The 18,769-nt window shown below is 40.2% G+C and overlaps 3 protein-coding genes across 3 annotated transcripts; 2 read left to right on the plus strand and 1 right to left on the minus strand.

The window, feature by feature from the left end:
* Positions 1–24: 24 nt before the first annotated feature.
* agxta (alanine--glyoxylate aminotransferase a) lies at positions 25–5,621 on the plus strand. Its single transcript, XM_087784505.1, has 11 exons — positions 25–282; positions 1,478–1,670; positions 2,612–2,676; positions 2,743–2,843; positions 2,908–2,978; positions 4,132–4,216; positions 4,287–4,385; positions 4,448–4,517; positions 5,098–5,193; positions 5,252–5,380; positions 5,449–5,621. The coding sequence occupies exons 1-11, from the start codon at positions 124–126 to the stop codon at positions 5,554–5,556; spliced, it is 1,176 nt and encodes a 391-aa protein (XP_087640631.1). The 5' UTR covers positions 25–123; the 3' UTR covers positions 5,557–5,621.
* Positions 5,622–5,718: 97 nt separating this feature from the next.
* On the plus strand, positions 5,719–12,878 carry dtymk (deoxythymidylate kinase (thymidylate kinase)). Its single transcript, XM_087784507.1, has 5 exons — positions 5,719–6,563; positions 6,623–6,731; positions 12,162–12,252; positions 12,321–12,518; positions 12,596–12,878. The coding sequence occupies exons 1-5, from the start codon at positions 6,434–6,436 to the stop codon at positions 12,704–12,706; spliced, it is 639 nt and encodes a 212-aa protein (XP_087640633.1). The 5' UTR covers positions 5,719–6,433; the 3' UTR covers positions 12,707–12,878.
* atg4b (autophagy related 4B, cysteine peptidase) lies at positions 12,875–18,682 on the minus strand. Its single transcript, XM_087784504.1, has 13 exons — positions 18,530–18,682; positions 17,551–17,652; positions 17,349–17,420; positions 17,179–17,277; positions 16,998–17,099; positions 16,848–16,920; positions 15,454–15,533; positions 14,975–15,162; positions 14,157–14,235; positions 13,937–14,082; positions 13,759–13,815; positions 13,381–13,474; positions 12,875–13,318 (listed from the first exon to the last, which is right to left on the minus strand). Exons 1-13 carry the CDS (start codon positions 18,642–18,644, stop codon positions 13,245–13,247), a joined length of 1,281 nt encoding a protein of 426 aa, XP_087640630.1. The 5' UTR covers positions 18,645–18,682; the 3' UTR covers positions 12,875–13,244.
* Positions 18,683–18,769: the final 87 nt, after the last annotated feature.

Consider the following 18,769-nt stretch of genomic DNA (forward strand, 5'->3'; position numbering starts at 1 on the left):
GACTCGAACACAGGAGCTCGCTGGTCCAAGAGGGCGGCGTCAGTGTCAGTGTTCAGCTCGGGTTCTTTTGAGGCTCTCACCATCAACTTCTGTCACCACTGCCTCTGACTCGCAGCAGGAACGATGTCGTCCGTCTCGGTGCCTCCACCCAGATGTCTGCAGAAACCCCTGAACGTTCCTCAGCGGCACATGTTTGGACCTGGACCTTCAAACGTTCCCCCTCGTATCCTGAAGGCAGGAGCCAATCATGTCATCGGACACATGCATCCAGAATTATTTGAGGTAAAGTGGGATTTACGGATTGTAAAAAATAGCAAAGTTATTTTAACAGTATGTACCTCGGGAGCTCAAACTCTAAAACTAGTTAATATTTCTCTGATATTCTGCAATAGTTTACACTCACCCCGTCTATTGGCTTCAAAGTTATATATCTTTGGGGTGTTAAAAACAAACATTCTTTTTTATTCACATTACATTTACTCCTATAGCCAGCAGCTGCTACCTCAGTAACACTAACATGATGTAACTTTAACAATTTATTAAAACAATATTCATTACTAATGCCAACAGAAAAGTATCATAATGACATTTGGTTAAATATATTTGTCAATGTTTGTATTGTATGATACCATTTTCTGTGTGTGTGTGTGTGTGTGTGTGTGTGTGTGTGTGTGTGTGTGTGTGTGTGTGTGTGTGTGTGTGTGTGTGTGTAGTAAGTAAGTAAGTAAGTAATTAATTTTTATTTATATAGCGCTTTTCCTGACCAGGGTCACAAAGTGCTTAAACAATCAAAACAATACGTGTGTGTGTGTGTGTGTGTGTGTGTGTGTGTGTGTGTGTGTGTGTGTGTGTGTGTGTGTGTGTGTGTGTGTGTGTGTGTGCATCCGTCTGATCTTTATGTCTTATAAACTCAGAAACCGCTAAACAAAATAGCTTGAAAATGAACATGTAGTCCAATGACCTCTCAGTGAAGGTTGGATGGGGGCGGGCAACTCCATCCAATCAAGGGAAATGGGGGCAAAAATCGAGTACATTTGATTAGATTAAAACCATAAATATTATATACTATGTAAGGACTATTTCCAAAATTTCTTCTGCTTTTGTTATTTGTAAGTGGGCTGACGATTTTATCAATAAAAAAATGTCACCATATTTAATACATATTTACTACCTTTTTTTTTTAGAATCTCTATTCATTATTATTTAGAAAATGTCAGCATTTCAATATTTGTAAGATGTATAAACCCTTCCTTTTTCCTTGTCATACATATGTCATACATGCCTTTTATATTCAAATATTTGTCATTTATATATAAAAAAAAATTAAATAATTAAAAAGTAAATTTATTCAGGACTTCACCAAAGAGGATCAAGGGAAATGTTCCACTGCTGCGCGTTGAACCAGAATAATTGACTTTGGACAAACCAGTGACATCTTAACATCTAATGATTTACTTTTTTTGTCCACGTGTTCCAGATCATGAGCGACATCAAGAGTGGGATCCAGTACATGTTCCAGACCCACAACCGAATGACTCTGGCTGTGAGTGGTTCGGGTCACTGTGCGATGGAGTGTGCGATCTTCAACGCGGTGGAGGCCGGAGAGAGTGTTCTCATGGCGGTGAACGGCATCTGGGGGGAGCGGGCGGCTGACATGGCGGAGAGGATAGGTACCTTAACCCCTGACCTTACCTTACCTTACCTTACCCTAGTCCTGAATCATGTTGTGAGGAAGAGACAATCTAACTATACATTTATAGAGAACCTGCAGATCTTTGAGTTCATTAATTATGTGGTTCACTGGTTTAACATTTAAAATGTTGAAACTTTAAAAAAAATTAAATGACGTTTTTTTATTCATTCAATTATTTATAATTATTTTTAAATTATTATTTTTTAAAAAGTTTAAAGTTTTTTGAAATGTTGACTTTGTTTTCTTTGAATAATTGAATTTAAAGATTCAAATATTTTCAAAATTAATTATATTTATACATAGAGTTTGATATTTTAACTCCAATAGTTCCAAAATAAATTTTCTAAATTTAAATTTTCTTAAATCATAGCCTTATAAATGTAATATAATAAAAAATATATACATAATAAAATGGTATAATAGTGTCACCACGATAAATTGAGGCACCCGTGTCACAAGATCCTCGGTGCGTCGCACGATTGGCTGAACGTTTGATCAAGTAGCTCGGTATCGTTTCGGTATTGTCTGGTGTCATTATTACACCAACATTTGTATACTGAATTTGAAAAGCTATCAATTACATTTAGACTTTTTTAAATTATTGGAATTTGAATCCTAAACTATTTCACAAATGAAACAAAAAAACAAAAACAAAAATGAAAATATTGATTTAAATATTTAAAAATATCTTATTAAATTATTCAAGTAAAACCCTTCAGTATAGAAATCGTTGAATTTAATTGTTAAAAAAAGAAATCAATGCCTTAAAAAGAACATTGAAGAAAAAAACAAAATCATTCAATATATGAAACGATGAATTAAATCATTCAATATTCTGACGACACTGATCTACTCGCATAAGAATGTTCATAATAAAAATGTCTTTTAACTCTTGGACTCTTCAACTGTTTTCATCAGGAGCTCAAGTGAACACAATTATTGCACCTGCTGGAAGGATCTTCACTAACGCAGAGATCGAGGAGGTGATGGAAGATCTAACCCCGTCAGATGTTTTATGACTGTAGTAACACAGTGGTGGCTCACCTCAGGCGCTCCTCAGACACCGGCCGGTGCTGTTCTTCATCACTCACGGAGAGTCGTCCACTGGAGTGCTGCATCCTCTGGACGGCATCGGATCGCTGTGCCACAAGTACGACCGTGATTCTGATTCCTTCGTCGCCGTGCATGAACCGAGACCATCGTCTTATCTGCAGGTACGACTGTTTACTTCTGGTGGACTCTGTGGCTTCGACGGGAGGAGCACCTCTACGCATGGACCAGCAGGGTGAACTACACTGGACTGTTTGAAGATCTATGGACCGGTTTAGAAGTTAGAAATTTTATATAGACTTTATTCATCCCTCTGGAAATTAGATTTCCAGTTCACAGCAGACGATAGAAGGTACACAAGTTTCATAAAAGCAAGAACAAGAACAAAGTGCAAATAAAAAGAACAAAAATCAAATCAAAAGAATAAAGTGCAAAACAAAATAACAAAGTGCAAAGAGATAACAAAGTGCAAATATAAAGAGCATAGATCAAAGGATAAAAACTTAAATTAACATAGAATAACATAATTATTTTACTATGTTCCTGCCCCAAAGACTTATAAAGTCTAATAGCACGAGGAATAATGAGTCCCTGGGTCTGGTTTCATGTCGGCATTATTTTAACTTACCAACCTCATCAAAACAACAACATAAAATGGCACAACCTGCTATAAACCCAAGGCCCAGGGGCTGAATTTGGCCCACTAAGTCCCTTCATATGGTCCAATACTTCAAATCTCATTTGTATTAACCAAACTAAACAACTAAAACAAGTGTCATGAACCACTTTTAAGTTGAATATTTAATTATTCAAGACAGGTGGTTTGGAGGATTACAACTGTCAGCAGTTACATTGAAATGGTTTAGATACTGATTTCCTTTTAAAATACTGTCAGTTATTGACTGTTCAATAAATATAAATTCTGCCCAGAACTTTAAATGTGACATTAAGAACGAATAGTTTTGACTTTCTAGGTTCAAAGATCATAATAGAGTGGTTTACCTTTCAGGTTGATGGGTAATTTTACACAATTTAACCAGTACAGGGAATACAATGTGTTTTTACAGAGCAAGAACATTGTTTACAGGTCCATGAATAATTAATAAAATAATGAATCACAATAAAGACAATAGATAATTGAAATGGAAGGGCAAATAAAAAAAATAAAAAAAGTTATTAGGATAAATCAATATCATTATCATAAATCAATATCATCATTTTACTGCAAGTCTCACATGTTAATTTTAAGTTAATCCACTTTTGTGAGAGGCTTGAATAAAAAATATATTTGTTTAAATGTAGCACAGTGACATTTTTTATGGATTGAAAAATAGAATTCATACATTACAAACACTGACCTCTAAAGATTCCACTTCTTGCTCCCACAGAGATAGACATTCTGTACACCGGCTCTCAGAAGGTCTTGAACGCCCCCCCAGGAACAGCACCGATCTCCTTCAGTGCAAGAGCCTGGTAGGAACTGTTTGCTTTTTCAAAAAAACATAATTCAAACACACGATTTGACTCATTAAAATTCCAACAGCCAGAAGATATTTAACCGGAGGACGAAGCCGGTGTCGTTTCTGTTGGACTTGAGCTGGCTGGCCAACTACTGGGGATGTGATGACAAACCATCCAGAGCGTAAGATCCGCCTCAGAAGTGAGGATTTGTTTGTTTTCTGAAGTGTTTTCATTCTCACGCAGATATCACCACACCGCTCCGATTTCTGCGTTTTACTCTTTGAGAGAGAGTCTGGCAGTTCTTGTTGAGGAGGTGAGACTCAAGATATAGTAAGATTTACCTACAACTACATCTAAGATGAACTCATCTTATAGTGGAGGACTCAATCAGCTATTTATATAATCTTCTCAGTTTGAGATGATGTATCTTTTATTTAATGTATTTTTCTATCACTCAGAGAAGAGTAATGGGCAGACCACATTACAAGGTTGCATTATTCAGGAAACAATAGTAGTACAGACTTCTTATAACTTAAGTATATATTTACTTACTTAAGATTTATTTTAAAGGCTCAAACCGTAGGATTTAGAATAGTGTCTTTGGCTTCCTCTGGTGTCAGGAGAGTGTAACTACAACACGATAAATTCTCCACTTTTCTGTGCGCACATGTGTTTAAAATCAATATTTTTGGTTTTTAACTTTCTGGTTACTACAAAAAAGTCTCTGAGCCACTTTTGACCCAGTAAAGAGTTTTGTTAATAAAACTTCTACTAAATGAGTCATGACTGTTCAAAGTGTAGCCAATCATTGCAGAAAAAATGAAAATAAACATTATAAAAATGTTGAAATAAAAGACAGTGGTGCTTTACTTGTTATTGTTTTGTATCCAAAGGGTCTGGAAAATTGCTGGGAAAGACATGCAAAAGTGGCAGAATACTTCCACACCAACCTTGAGAACATGGGGCTGAAACTTTACGTCCAAGACAAGGTGAGTCACAACAACTAAATGGACCCTAAGCATGGTCTGACCCGTCTAATGACCACAGAGGGCACGTCTGCCCACCGTCACCACGATTGTGGCGCCACACGGCTACGACTGGAAGGAGATTACAAGTTACATCATGAAGGCCCATAACCTGGAGATCTCTGGTGGTCTCGGACCATCAGTTGGAATGGTAAGAGGACCCACACAAGCTCTTGCATGCCCCTGTAAAATACAATAAAATGTGGGATTTTTGTGCAGGTGCTGCGTGTGGGACTGATGGGATGTAACAGCAGCAAAGCCAATGTTGACATGGTGCTGGCAGCAATGAGAGACGCCCTGAAGAACTGCCACAAAAGCAAAGTGTGACCAAGAGGTTTTTTTCAATGTCGTTGTGACAATCAGAATAAAAAAACAACTGAATCCTAGTAAAATATGTCTCCAATACCCCAGTTACTGGGAAACTGTGTCATCCGTTCAAATCACATTTTTCCCTTAATGTCACTTTAATGTTTGTATATATTTGATCGTATAAATCGCAATGTATACATGTAAAAAAGAAAAAATACTACTAAATAACTACCTTTTTTAGTTCATTGTGCTTAGGGGCTCTTAGTGGTCGTGGGGCCCTAAGTCGGAGCTTAGTTTGCTTATGCCTAGGGCCAGCTCTGCAGGAAGTAGTAGTAGTAATAGTAGCTTTTATTAACTGGAAAAATATTTAAAATGGCCAGATGCAGGTGTGCGTGACCTTTGGCAGAACTTGGTGGTTATTTTCTGTAACTACACCATAGTGACAGAGACTTCTGGTTAGTCAAGTTAGACTCCATTCCACAGATTCTGGAAAAACACCTTTTAAAAAAGAATAAACTCAGTAACGGAAAAAGACGTTTAAAAAAAATAAAAATAAAAATAAAGGAGGTGTCTTACATGGTTAAAATTAACCATTTATATATCGAAAAAATAATAATAAAAAAATACCAAAATAAGGATGGGAAAATGGAGGACATAAAACAAAGACACAAAAAAATGAACTTATAATAGATAAATAAACTAAAATAACATTGTGGCTTTTGGGTAATGCAGTAGTATATTACTGAAAGTAATGACACTTGATAAAATAGAGTAATGTGCTACAGATATAGAAATGTATTGAATATATTGTAAGCCAAACGATTCCACTCCGGGACAAGAGGGGGCGCTATAACCACCATAAAAACATCCACACGAAGTTTGACGAAGTGCAAGCATGGCGTGCAAAAGAGGTTCCCTCATAGTCCTGGAAGGTGTAGACAGGGCCGGGAAGACGACGCAATGCAAGAAGCTGATCCAGACGCTGGAGCAGAGCGGCCACCGGGCAGAGATGATGCGCTTCCCCGGTGAGCAACACGACCTCTCGGCCTGAAGCCTCGGGTGTAACCGCTTGATGTCGCGACAGACAGGACCACCACCATCGGACAACTGATCAGCGCCTACCTGGAGAAGAAGAGCGACCTGGAGGACCACACGGTCCACCTGCTCTTCTCTGCCAACCGATGGGAGATGGTGTAAGAATAATTTGTTATTGGTCGTCTTATTTATTCCTACTATTATAGAGAAGAATCATGATCATTCTTTATGAGGAAATGACCTTCATCTACTGTCATAAAATAAACCTTTACGATCAGATCTCTGTTTTTATTATTAACCCATGATCGAGAATGATTTGCTTTCATTGTTGTTTAAAAAATGAAGATGTATCATTGGAAAGAACCAATATTTACATTTTAACTCCGAAATAACTTTTCTTTAAGAGTTTACCAACTAAATAAAATGCAATTTATAAAGATCATGTTGGTCATTTTAAGCAAAAGTGACTCAGTCTTGGTTTAGTTCCACTAATAACAACCTGTTTGACTAGTAAAACAAGAGTTCAGACTTATAGTAGAAGCAGAAGATTGTTTGTTAAGGAATGTTCTTTAGGCAGAAATGAAGAATAACAGGTTTGATTTTTTTTTCTGTCTTAGATATTCACATTGAAAACATTAGACTGCAAACTTATTTATTACTATTAAACAAACTATAGTTTATGAATCTTATTATCCTACTTGATTAACCCATGTCTCATCAGAAAATTATATTTTTAGAATACAAAATGTGTTGTTTTATCTCCCACATTTCAGTAACACCAATTACTATATTGATTGTATACTGTATTAAAAAAAACAAGTGCAACCATTAAAACAGTTTCAACTATCTATGCTAATATATTTATATGTTACATATTGGTTGTCTTTATTCAATTTTGTATATTATCTTTTTAATATATTATATCTAGAGCTGCTAAAAGTGCGATCAATTGTACATCGTAATTGTACATCGAGGGACAGACACACAAACCACAAACCATGGGTTACAAAGGAGGTCAAGGATGTCCTTAACGGGAAGAAAGTGGCTTTCAGGAGCAGGGACAGGGACGCCATGAGATCAGCTCAGCAGGAGGTGAAGCGATGCTTGAGGGAGGCAAAGGACACCTACAGGAGGAGGTTGAAGGAGAAGCTGAGCCGAGAAGAAATGAGAGAGGTCTGGGATGGTGTTAATACCATCACTGGACACAAGACCAAGGCCTCTCTGACTGCAGTGGACACGGTGGAGGAGGCAAATGGACTAAACAACTTTTTCAAAAGGTTTGAGCAGGTCACCTCACCCTCACTGCTGCCCGCCTCGGGACCTGCCCCACCTTCTTGTGCCCCCCCCCCCAGCTCCACACAACCACTTCCCAGCTTCACATCACTCTAGGTTTCCGCTTCCGGTGAGCCTTTGATCGGCTGCTTGAACGTAAGCTCCTGCATTAATTGCCAAAAATGGTCGTTTTAACGACTACTTGTCTGGATATTATGCTCATATCACTAAAGATATGTCTCAAGCATCTCGGATCTATGATCGTGATGCTCTTTTCAACATCAGAGAGTCGATGGAGGATTATAATCGCGACCGTTTCCAACGTTCGGTGAATATGTTTCCGGCTCCGCTTCTCATCGACTCGGACTCTGTGGAATATCGTTTGATCTCTCGGGTACCGGGCGATTTCCACAAGCGATTGAGTCGGTCTGGAGTACAGGTCAACAACGGTCAGAACAACTCTGATGTCATCGGACGTCATCGATGTTTGATCGACGTTCCTCTCACGGAAGAGCATGACGACACATCAGCGCTGCCGTCTGTCCAGACCTCAACAAAAGTTGGTAAGAGTTTTTCATTTCCTTTCTTTAATTCGGCTTTTACTATGGAGTTGAACTTCAGTGACAGCTGGTACCCACGTGACCGCTGTTCGCTTCAAAAGATCCCGCTCTGCGCGCCTGTCAGTGACGCGGCGTCGTCAGTGACGTCATCAGTGCTGAATGTGGGACTTTTAAATGTTCGCTCCATTACTAATAAATCCTTTATTCTTAATGATCTTTTCACAAGAGTAAATTTGGATTTATTATGTCTTTCTGAGACTTGGCAGAGAGGAAGAGTTTATTCATCTGAACAAACTCTGTCCAGTAGGGAGCGCTGTCCTGGGGAAGCCTCGCCTCTCTGGTCGTGGAGGAGGTCTTGCTACTGTTTTTATGGAGAGTTGTTCTTGCAAAGTGATTCAGACACAGGAATTCACTTCTTTTGAGTCTCAGATGATCTTGGTTGGTTCTACAAGACCTTTCTATTGTGTGTCAATCTACCGCCCACCTGGTCCTGCGGCGGTGTTCTTGAAAGACAGAGGAGAGAAATCTTTTCAGGCTGTTGCTCCTAAGCTTTGGAACAATCTTCCTCTCTCTTTGCGCTTGATGGATCTACTGACTCCTTTAAGAAACATCTTAAGACGTTTCTATTTGTTCAGGCTTTTCCTTGATTCCTGTGTTGTTCTCAGTATTATCTTGATTTTTAAAGTGTATATACTTTTTTGAATATTGTTTTGATTGTTTAAGCGCTTAGTGACTCTGGTCTGGAAAAGCGCTATATAAATAAATATTACTTACTTACTTTAGTGACTTCTTATCTTCCATTATTCAAATGGAATCTGTTCTTATTCTTGGAGACTTTAATCTTCATGTTGATGACGTCACATCTTATTTTGCTAGAACTTTTAACTTTAACAGAAGCCTTTAATTTTGAGCAACATGTTTCTGAACCAACTCATCAAAAAGGCCACATTTTAGACTTAGTTTTTACTCTTGGCCTGGACATTTCTAATGTACAGTATCTGTACATGATGTCCATCTGAGTGATCATTCTCTTGTCTTGTTTAACCTGGACTTCATCCCTGAACCTAAGCCTTTGAAAGTTAGGTCTCAGTGGCGTGTCATCTCAGCCGATACTGCAGACAGTTTTTCTGTTATGTTTGACGCTCTTTCCTTTGATGACTGCCCAGACGTGGACAGTTTGATTCACTGTTTCACTGATCATTGTGTTGAAATATTGGATCAAGTGGCACCTGTTAAATCGAACTTGAAAATTCAGAAAAAACGGTGACCTTGGACAAATGAAGATCTCCTGAGTCTGAAGAGACTTTGTCGAAAGATTGAGCGTCTCTGGAAGTCCACTAAACTTGAGGTGCATAGACTTCACCTCAGGGATCTGTTGACTTCTTACAATGAGATGGTGGAAACTGCTAGATCTGATTACATCAGAAAACTGGTAGCAGCAAATAGGAAAAACCCCAAAGTTTTGTTTGACACGATTAATTCTCTCGTGTCTCCTGCTCCTGAAATCACGCCTGTCTTCTGTGAAGCTGACAGCAATGCATTGTTGAGATTTTTCATTGACAAAATTAAATTGATCAGAGAAAATCTCTCCCCCTTTGTTTGGAACCCCTACTGTCTCTGAGCCCCTCTCCTCCTCTTGGTCCTCCTTCACTGCTGTATCTTTGGGTGATATTTCGGCACTAGTGAACAAGATGAAACCCTCCTCTTGCTCAGATGACGTCCTTCCTTGTAGGCTTTTTATCAAAGTATTTGATGTAATTGGCCCCTGGGTTACCAATATGGTGAACCTCTCCCTTTCCACAGGGGTTTTTCCCAATGCATTTAAACATGCCATTGTGGAGCCTCTGCTCAAAAAACCAGGCTTAGACCCAACTGACCTCAGTAATTTCAGGCCTATTTCTAAGCTCCCTTTCTTGTCCAAGATCTTGGAGAAGGTGGTGTCCGAGCAGCTGTCTTTGTTCCTGGATCAGAGCGACATCCATGAGAAGTTTCAGTCTGGCTTCCGTAAACATCACTCTACGGAGACAGCTTTATTGAAAGTGTCCAGTGACATCATGATGTCGGCTGACTCGGGTAAATTCACTGTTCTGGTTCTTTTGGATCTGTCCTCAGCCTTTGACACAGTTGATCACCAGATACTGCTGAGAAGACTGAGGGATGAAGTGGGACTGTCTGGGTCTGTGTTAGAATGGTTCTCATCTTACCTTTCTGGGCGCAGTTTTAGTGTATCTGTCAATCAAATGAGGTCTGACTCGGCAGATCTGTTGTGTGGAGTCCCTCAAGGTTCTTTTCTGTACAGCTAAATGTGGACAAAAACTGAAACACTGGTGATTGCTCCTGATGATAAGGTTCCAGGGTTGAGTCAGTACTTGGGTGACTTAGGTCATTCTGTCAAACTGAGCCTGAGAAAACTGGGTGTTATATTTGATAAAGACATGTCTCTTGTTCGACACTGTGTGGAAGATGCCATCCTTCACCTCCTGCATCGGACCTACTCCCACCTGGATAAAGGAAGCGGTTCAGTAAGGATCCTGTTCCTGGACTTTTCTAGTGCCTTCAACACTATCCAGCCTACTCTGCTGCAGGACAAACTGACACGGATGCATGTGGACCTTGGTCTGGTCTCCTGGATTACGGATTACCTTACTGATCGACCACAGTATGTCAGGCTGAAGGACATCACGTCTGACACTGTGGTGTGCAGTGGAGCACCTCAGGGGACAGTACTGGCCCCTCTCCTCTTCACCATCTACACTTCAGACTTCTGCTACAACTCAGAGCTGAGTCTCGTCAAGAAGTATGCTGACGACACTGCCATTGTTGGATGCATCAGCGACAACAGCGAAGACGAGTACAGGAGTCTGATACGTGACTTTGTGGACTGGAGTGAGAGGAACCACTTGCAGCTGAACACCTCAAAGACCAAGGAGCTGGTCTTGGACTTCGGGAGGTCCAGGAAAAAGCCACGTCCAGTGTCCATCAGAGGCGACGAGGTGGAGATAGTTGACAACTATAAGTACCTCGGCGTTTGGCTGGACAGTAAACTGGACTGGTCCTGCAACCATGTATATAAGAAGGTTCAGAGTAGACTGTACTTTCTGAGGAGGCTGTGGTGGCCAGTGTCCTGTTCTATGCTGTGGAGTGTTGGGGTGGAAATGTGTCCAAGAGGAGTGTCAACAGGTTGGACAGGTTGATCAGGAGGGCTGGTTCTGTGGTTGGCATGAAGCTGGACTCACTGGTGACAGTTGCTGAGAGGAGATCATTGAACAAACTACTGTCCATCATGGATGATGACCGTCATCCTCTCAACACTGTCATCAGTGAGCAGAGAAGCAGAATGAGTGCACGAATGCTCCTACCCAGGTGCAATACAAATAGACTCAAGGACTCATTCATTCCTCGGGCTATTAAATTGTACAATTCTGAGTTCGGGGGCAGGAGTGGAGTGAGAGTATCTGGATGTTCTGTTCTATTAGTTATTAGTATGTTAGTCTTTGTATCCTTTGTCTTTGATCTATGTTCCTATTCTTTATCTTTAGACTTAGATTGTGTTCTTTGTCTTTATTTCTCTTGTTCTTATTTTATTTTTATTTTATTTTTTATAAAAAATTGCTGTATGTATTGGCTACTGGAAAAAAACGATTTACCGATTACTTTACATCACTCCTCCGATTCTGTGACATGTTAGAGACACTACTCACCGACTCCTGCTGCCTCTATTATTGCTCTAACCAGTGATCTTACCGTTTCTGTCAGACCTCAGATGAAGTCTAAACTTGAACAAGGCGTCACTCTGGTCGTGGACCGCTACGCATTCTCCGGTGCCGCCTTCACCGGCGCCAAACCTGTGAGTCAGTAATCATAACAGTGGTTTAAAAGAAAAGTTGCTCTATAACATGCTTCTCATAATCTCAGGGCTTCTCTCTGCCGTGGTGCAAGAACCCCGACGTGGGACTTCCCAAGCCGGACTTGGTCATGTTCCTGCAGGTCTGTCCGGCTGCCGCGGCTCAGAGGGGTCAGTACGGCGAGGAGCGCTATGAAACCAGCTTGTTTCAACAGGCGGTTCAACGCAACTTTGAGCAGCTGATGAAGGATGAAACCGTCAACTGGCAGGTTTGTCTTCAGGATATAATATGCATTGTTCAAGTCTATACCAGGGTTTCTCATGAACAATTTACTCCCCATCGTAGGTCATAGATGCTTCTCAGAGTATCCAGGAAGTGCACGAGGACATCACAACAAAGAGCTTAAAAGTTATAAAGTCGATAGAGGACCAGCCGCTCGGGGAGCTCTGGAAGTGAACTGGTATGAACTGATTAACAGGGACTGCTCGCTGCCTAAAGATTTTTGTTTTAACCACTTGTTGTACCACAAATCTACCTTCATACTCCGTGCCAATCGATCAAACTCGAAACCAACCCCCACACTTTACTATCTGCTTTTTTTTAATAATTAAACAAGAACCAAAATGCATCATGGTTTGGTTTTATTTTCGAATCCTCTCACAAGTCTACATATGTGGCCAGTAAATGAATACAATATCAGTGTGATCTTTATACCCAAACCTTATTTGGTGGTCAAGATTGAATTTGGTTTCTTTCCAGTTATTAACCATGAAAGCCATAAACTTGAACCTCGGAGCGAGCGCGATGGCAATTATACAGGTTAGGGAAAGGCACCGTGTCACTTGAGATGAAAAGTGTTAAGACCGGAACGGGAACTCAAAAGGTGGGGATGTGTCAACACATCTGTGTCCTGATGCTCGTCCCTTTCCTGGTAGCAGAGAAAGAATCTTCCTCCTAAATGTCAAGAACAGTCTCTTATTGTTCGTGTAATCCCTCACAAGGAAAGTATCTCGAACTCTTCGTCCTCCGAGTCGAAGAACCTCTCTAGCCGATCGGAGTCTGAAAAGTCTGATGAGAAGAAAACGGGTCAATTCAATGATTCGTTGCACGAGAGGAGCATGTTTGTGTACCAGGAGTGAGGTTGAGCGCGTCCACGCTGACCATGTGTGAGGGCTGACTGTCCATCAGCTCGAACATGGGCAGGCCTCCTTTTCTGCAGGACAACTGGAAAAGTTGGAAAGAAATAGTCCAAAGTTCATTCAAATTTTAAGCCAGAGGTGAAACTGCTCAACACTATTTCAAGATAAAAAATATAATTTATTCGTGTGTACCCAGGAGAAGCTGCTACTGAATATCTGTATAATTGGGTTGACTTTTGCAGCCAAATAAATGGTGAAGAAAAAACACGACTGTCAGTGATGGGAAGAAGACAGGAAGTCTGTAACATTTCAATTGTAGCTTCTCTGCTGCACACAACCCACAAAACCCCAGTGTTCACGCACACGTACCCTTCTTATGCGCATACACCAGTCATCAAACTCGTCCTCTGTTCTGCAGAAGAAACCCTGTCACACCAGAAGAGACGTCAGCCACAAAACGCCTACACTAGCCAACAATCGAGGCTTCAGTTGGAGCCTCTGAATCAACCCCCACCCCCTCCCCCCCAGCTACCAAACTGGTACCTACCGCTGCGATGGAGGGATCCAGTTCACAGATGTGCATGCGACAGGGTGGATGCTGGCAATGGTACGACTCGTCGCGGACCTGACCGTCCTCGCACGAGTCCACAGCCGTTTGAGTGGTGTGTGGGTCTAAAAAGATGAGCTCTTCTCCTGGTGGAGGCAAGAACGGCACCGTCAGCATCGTCGCTTTGTATCAAGACGGCGATCACAGAAGGTGCACGTACCCACAAAACCGATGAAGTAATGGGCACTGTTGGGTTTGCCCCCGATGACGCCCAGAGACTGGGGCAGCATGAAGCATTGCTGAGAGGGAAGACAAAATACATTTGCTTTATGAACTGTAATGTACAGGTCGAGTTAAGACTTGGAGTTCCTCAACAGAATCTTCAACGATATAAAAGGAGGGACTTCTAGAGCTACTTGTAAAGCCTAGGGCCCGAAACAGCCCTTTTCTGGCCCTCGTGAGGTCAGAGTATGTGCAGAATTGTGGAATCTTGTTATTCATTTTATCATCATTCAGTCTTTTAAAAAATGAATAAACCAACATTATACATTACATGGTATTACCAAGAGTGAACAGGGTTCCTGCAGCTCAAGGCAACTTAAATTCAAGACTTAAATTCCAATTCAACTCATTTTAAGACAAAAAACGACAATCAACCAAAACTGAAGAAATAAAAAATAACAGCAAATCAAAGACATGTTTTTTTTTTTATAGATATTCTAATTTTTGATTCATAAATGTAATGCCTGATAAGACTTTTAAAGGGTCTGTGGAATAGCTGTTGTAAACTTTATACTTTTTATCTCCCTCAATCATTTTACAGCTTCTGTATCCTCACAGGACCTAATGGCAGCTCGGGTATATCATTATTTATTTGCCCATCGTGGGGGTAAAGTGTTTGGTTCTCCACAGGAACGTGCACTTTAGATGCATCTGCCATAACAGATGCAGTCAAATACCACTATCGACTGCAGCTCTTAGGCTCGTTCGTCTTAAAAGCTTCCCGGCTACGTTGGCGAGGTAGAAGTAAACGCTCACCTTTAAGGTTTCGATGTACGCCTCGTTGATGTTGCTCAGGCCCAGCCTGAGGGGGATCAGCAAGACGAGAGGTTTCCAGAGAGCCGTCTCCTCCTCGACTAAAGCACAAGCCCCCTCCAGACAACCGTTTATCCCTCCGGCAGCTCCGGCCTCACCGCACGTTTCCAGCCACGGCATACAGAGACGCTCTGCAGTAACACGGACAATTAAATAAACAACAGTAACCTCAACTTTATATAATTGTTAATTTTGATAAAATCCTTTTACCTAAAACAGTTTAACAAATATCTTAAAATACTAAGATGAATGGTGTTTCCGATACCAGCTATTTAATAGTTTAGTAAACAGTGTTAAAGTTTGATTTTTAAATGGGTTCAATATCTTAAAAATACTTCCACCAAGGACAGGTCTAAGAGCTTTGACATCTTGAGCTATTGATGACGCGGCACACAAGAGTGCTACACGCTGACAGCACTCACTTATCTCCTCAATGACCACTGTGTTGTCCATCGCCACATGGACGACTAACCGGCTCCACGTATCAAACACCACCAGCTTCCTGAAGTTACAAAGAAAACTAGCATGAAGGTTCATCAGATGGACTGAACACATGACTGTGATGGAAAACCTTTATTCATATTATTATTCATTGATAAACTTTTTAAAGATTATTTACATGTGCAATGTTTTTTGTATGTACCTGCAGAACCTCAGCCAATATTACACAACCCAATTAACTACATGTACATTTGATTAACTAGGTTTACTCTGATGACTTTCAATGAGCAAAATAATATGCATCCAGTTCATTAATAAAAACTAGTGATATTTAAAACACCAAATGAGCCGTTTTAATTCACAGCTACCCCATCCAAAGAAATCTTTTAGTGCTTTGGTCCCAAAACACCAGTCTGGAGACCAGTACTGGTCTATGAGGCATTTGTTAACCGGCCGCACAGAAAGAAAAAGGAATTTATATAAATGATATCGATTATTACTGTCTGAAAGGTGTAAACTAGTAAAACACAATCACTATATTTAATACATTTTATTGTTTCTATCTAAAGGTCAGTCTGTGGATGTAATGCCAACATTGAACTGGTCCATGTGGTAAACGCTATGGAAACCCTGTTTAAGCGTACCGTCTCAATGCTGGACCTATTGATAATGAAGGCAGCCCATTGTTTTGCTTTCTAACTGGTAAAGGAAGACATTTACAAACATTGCTTTGCAAATTGTTTAGTGTCTATAAAACTAAAGATATACTTATAATAACAATACAAAATACCAAAACTCAAAGGGAAATAGAGAAAAATGCTTATCGCATTTTACAAGTTTGGTACCGCTTTTTGTTTGAATCTGTGGTTAATGTCACGAAAAAATGAGGGGATGGATGATAGATTTATGTCTATTTCTTAATGTCATGTGAAGTACCCACTCTACTTTTGCGATGGACGGGTAAGTTTACGATCAACCATCCCTGTTCTACGTTATGTTTGTGAATAAAAACTTCTTAGGTCATTCTAGAAAATTGGCATTAATAAACTGCCAATAAATAATAGTTGTGCAAGTATCTCTGGTTGCATTCTGGCTCTCGGAATAGCAGAGTAAGGTGTCAGCAGAATCTGGCACTTGTGTACTTAAGCGAAAGGCATGTGGCTTTATAATTTGATTGGTTTGTGCTCCGAGTGTTCTCTTCCAAGAACATCTGGCTTTACTGCATTGCTGCAGGATAAAACGCAAGTAAGGGAGAGGTAAATCATTGTCGCCATCTTGACTTTAATCAACTCAGTTAAGCCTTTTTCAAATAAATGATCTACAAAACAAATATAATGGATGTTTCAAGAGCAGATGTAAAAACAAAATTACTCACTTTAACACCTGGGCCACTGTGTTTGGTCCATACCATTGACCAATAGGTTTTCCCTCCCCGACTCCCATCTGAGCTGCAAGGTTAAGAACCAAAATCCGTTAACCTGACTGTGAATCTGAATCTTTGGGAGCGATATATTGAATCACTAACCGATTTGATGGATTGAATAGTAGCAGTCTTTTTTGTCAATGAAGGCGTTGAGAATACTGAGGTAATCCTCTTTTTGTTTTTGGCCTTTCGTCCATCTCCAGCCTGTAAAATAAATATTATTAAGAATTATCAACTTGGAAGGATTCACTTTTCTCTGGATAATGTGCGAGGCTTGTCCTACCTCTACCCAAATGTTGACACATCAGGGCCTCGCCAAGAATCATCTGCCCACATCGCAGCATACATCCCCATCCTGTGTCTGATGTTGGTCCTGTCCCCCCTGAAAAGTCAAGATAAAACATCAACATCAGAAGTTCTCCTTAAGACTTAAAGAACAACTAAATGACTCACCAATCGGTGGAAAGTTTCTTCTATATGTAAACCACAGTCGTGATGTGATGTCAGATAAAATATCGTCTCTCTCTGCAAAATCAAACATTTATCTAAATGACTTTTTAATAGCATGGAAAACATTTTTATAGACCACATAATTGCACTTATATACAACAGTAAAACATATGAAAATAGTTATTTCACTTAAGAAAAAATGTACCTGTGAGTGCACAGTATTCTTTCCCTAAGATCCATACAGGTTCTGATGTCTCAGGAAAATCTTCATACTCTATAAAGCGAAGTGCGTCATACGGCAAAGTAGCTGGAAGAGAAGAGATATCTTCCGATCAGTATCAGGGTTAGGCAAAATATTGCAAATGGACAAACTTCATGAACACAATTCAGAGCAGAAGTTAAATATCTTTGTGTAAACAGTACAAATCAATGTATCCAGAACAACAAGGTCAACAAAAATGAATGATTTCCAAGTGAAATACTTTTACTGATTGTGACAAGTATGTGTTTAAATGTATAGGAACTCTTAACTTCCCTGTACAAGAGGCGTTTTGAAAGTTTGGGATTAGAAATATATGTGTAAACAACAGTATTTGGGAAAGCATTAACACTAAAAGAGTTTTGAATAACCTAGTCCTGGAATTGGATTTGTCAAATATTTATAGCCACATAGATAAGATGACTTCGCAAGAATATATTGTTTAAATAAAATATCCATTACAATAATGCGTCGAGTCAAAAAACACACAAAGGATAATATTTATATACACTCACAAATATGTATTTTGTCCATTTCTAAATGCTAACAGTCGCAGCTAGTCGCTCAACTAGTGTTGTTGACAGTTGACCGTCTAGGATGGTAAACCCTCGGCGGAACGAGATGTCATGACAGACAACAGTCTTGGTTTGTTGCTGCGGTGATATGTCATCTGGACACGGCAGGGGCCACGAGAGCAGGACGTGATTCAGCCGTTTATGGAGATGACAGTTCTGGCAACAACAGCATGCTAGCATCACTTAGCACTTAGCTTTAGTCATCACTTTAGCCAGCGAAGCTACGCGGAAATACGGGCCTGTATTTGTCAACGATAGTTGTCAGTGGAGGAAGCAGACGAACCTTAAGATATCCATGACTTGAAATTCAAATATACAGGTTATATTTGTGGACTATAAATTCAGTTTACCTGCATCCATCCCGACGGTCTTCGCCCTGTTGTGTTTGTTGTTCTTTGCACTCTGACCCAGTAGACCAATGGGAAGGCAACAAAATGGGCAATCTTGAAGGAGGCGGGTCCACATGTATGTGAGCCAATAGGATCATCGGTGATGTAAACCAGGAAGTAAAGTCTGTCCAATCAGTGGAGAACGACGTAGCACTTTCTTCTAACAACTTTTATCTTTTTTTCAACAATTATTAAGAAAAC

This window comes from Callionymus lyra, chromosome 2 (assembly GCF_982586985.1).
Source record: "Callionymus lyra chromosome 2, fCalLyr1.hap1.1, whole genome shotgun sequence".
Lineage (NCBI taxonomy): Eukaryota > Metazoa > Chordata > Actinopteri > Syngnathiformes > Callionymidae > Callionymus > Callionymus lyra.

Excerpts from the sequence above, each read along its gene's own strand:
- atg4b (XM_087784504.1), bottom strand. The coding sequence starts at position 18,644 with ATGTGGACCCGCCTCCTTCAAGATTGCCCATTTTGTTGCCTTCCCATT. Across the intron at positions 15,534-16,847 it reads ACAGTGGCCCAGGTGTTAAA|GAAGCTGGTGGTGTTTGATA; the intron begins GTGAGTAATTTT and ends TTGTAACTTCAG. Across the intron at positions 14,236-14,974 it reads CGTACATCGAAACCTTAAAG|CAATGCTTCATGCTGCCCCA; the intron begins GTGAGCGTTTAC and ends CTTCCCTCTCAG.
- dtymk (XM_087784507.1), top strand. The coding sequence starts at position 6,434 with ATGGCGTGCAAAAGAGGTTCCCTCATAGTCCTGGAAGGTGTAGACAGG. Across the intron at positions 12,253-12,320 it reads CCTTCACCGGCGCCAAACCT|GGCTTCTCTCTGCCGTGGTG; the intron begins GTGAGTCAGTAA and ends TCATAATCTCAG. Across the intron at positions 12,519-12,595 it reads ATGAAACCGTCAACTGGCAG|GTCATAGATGCTTCTCAGAG; the intron begins GTTTGTCTTCAG and ends TCCCCATCGTAG.
- agxta (XM_087784505.1), top strand. The coding sequence starts at position 124 with ATGTCGTCCGTCTCGGTGCCTCCACCCAGATGTCTGCAGAAACCCCTG. Across the intron at positions 2,677-2,742 it reads CTAACGCAGAGATCGAGGAG|GCGCTCCTCAGACACCGGCC; the intron begins GTGATGGAAGAT and ends GGCTCACCTCAG. Across the intron at positions 2,979-4,131 it reads TCTACGCATGGACCAGCAGG|AGATAGACATTCTGTACACC; the intron begins GTGAACTACACT and ends TTGCTCCCACAG.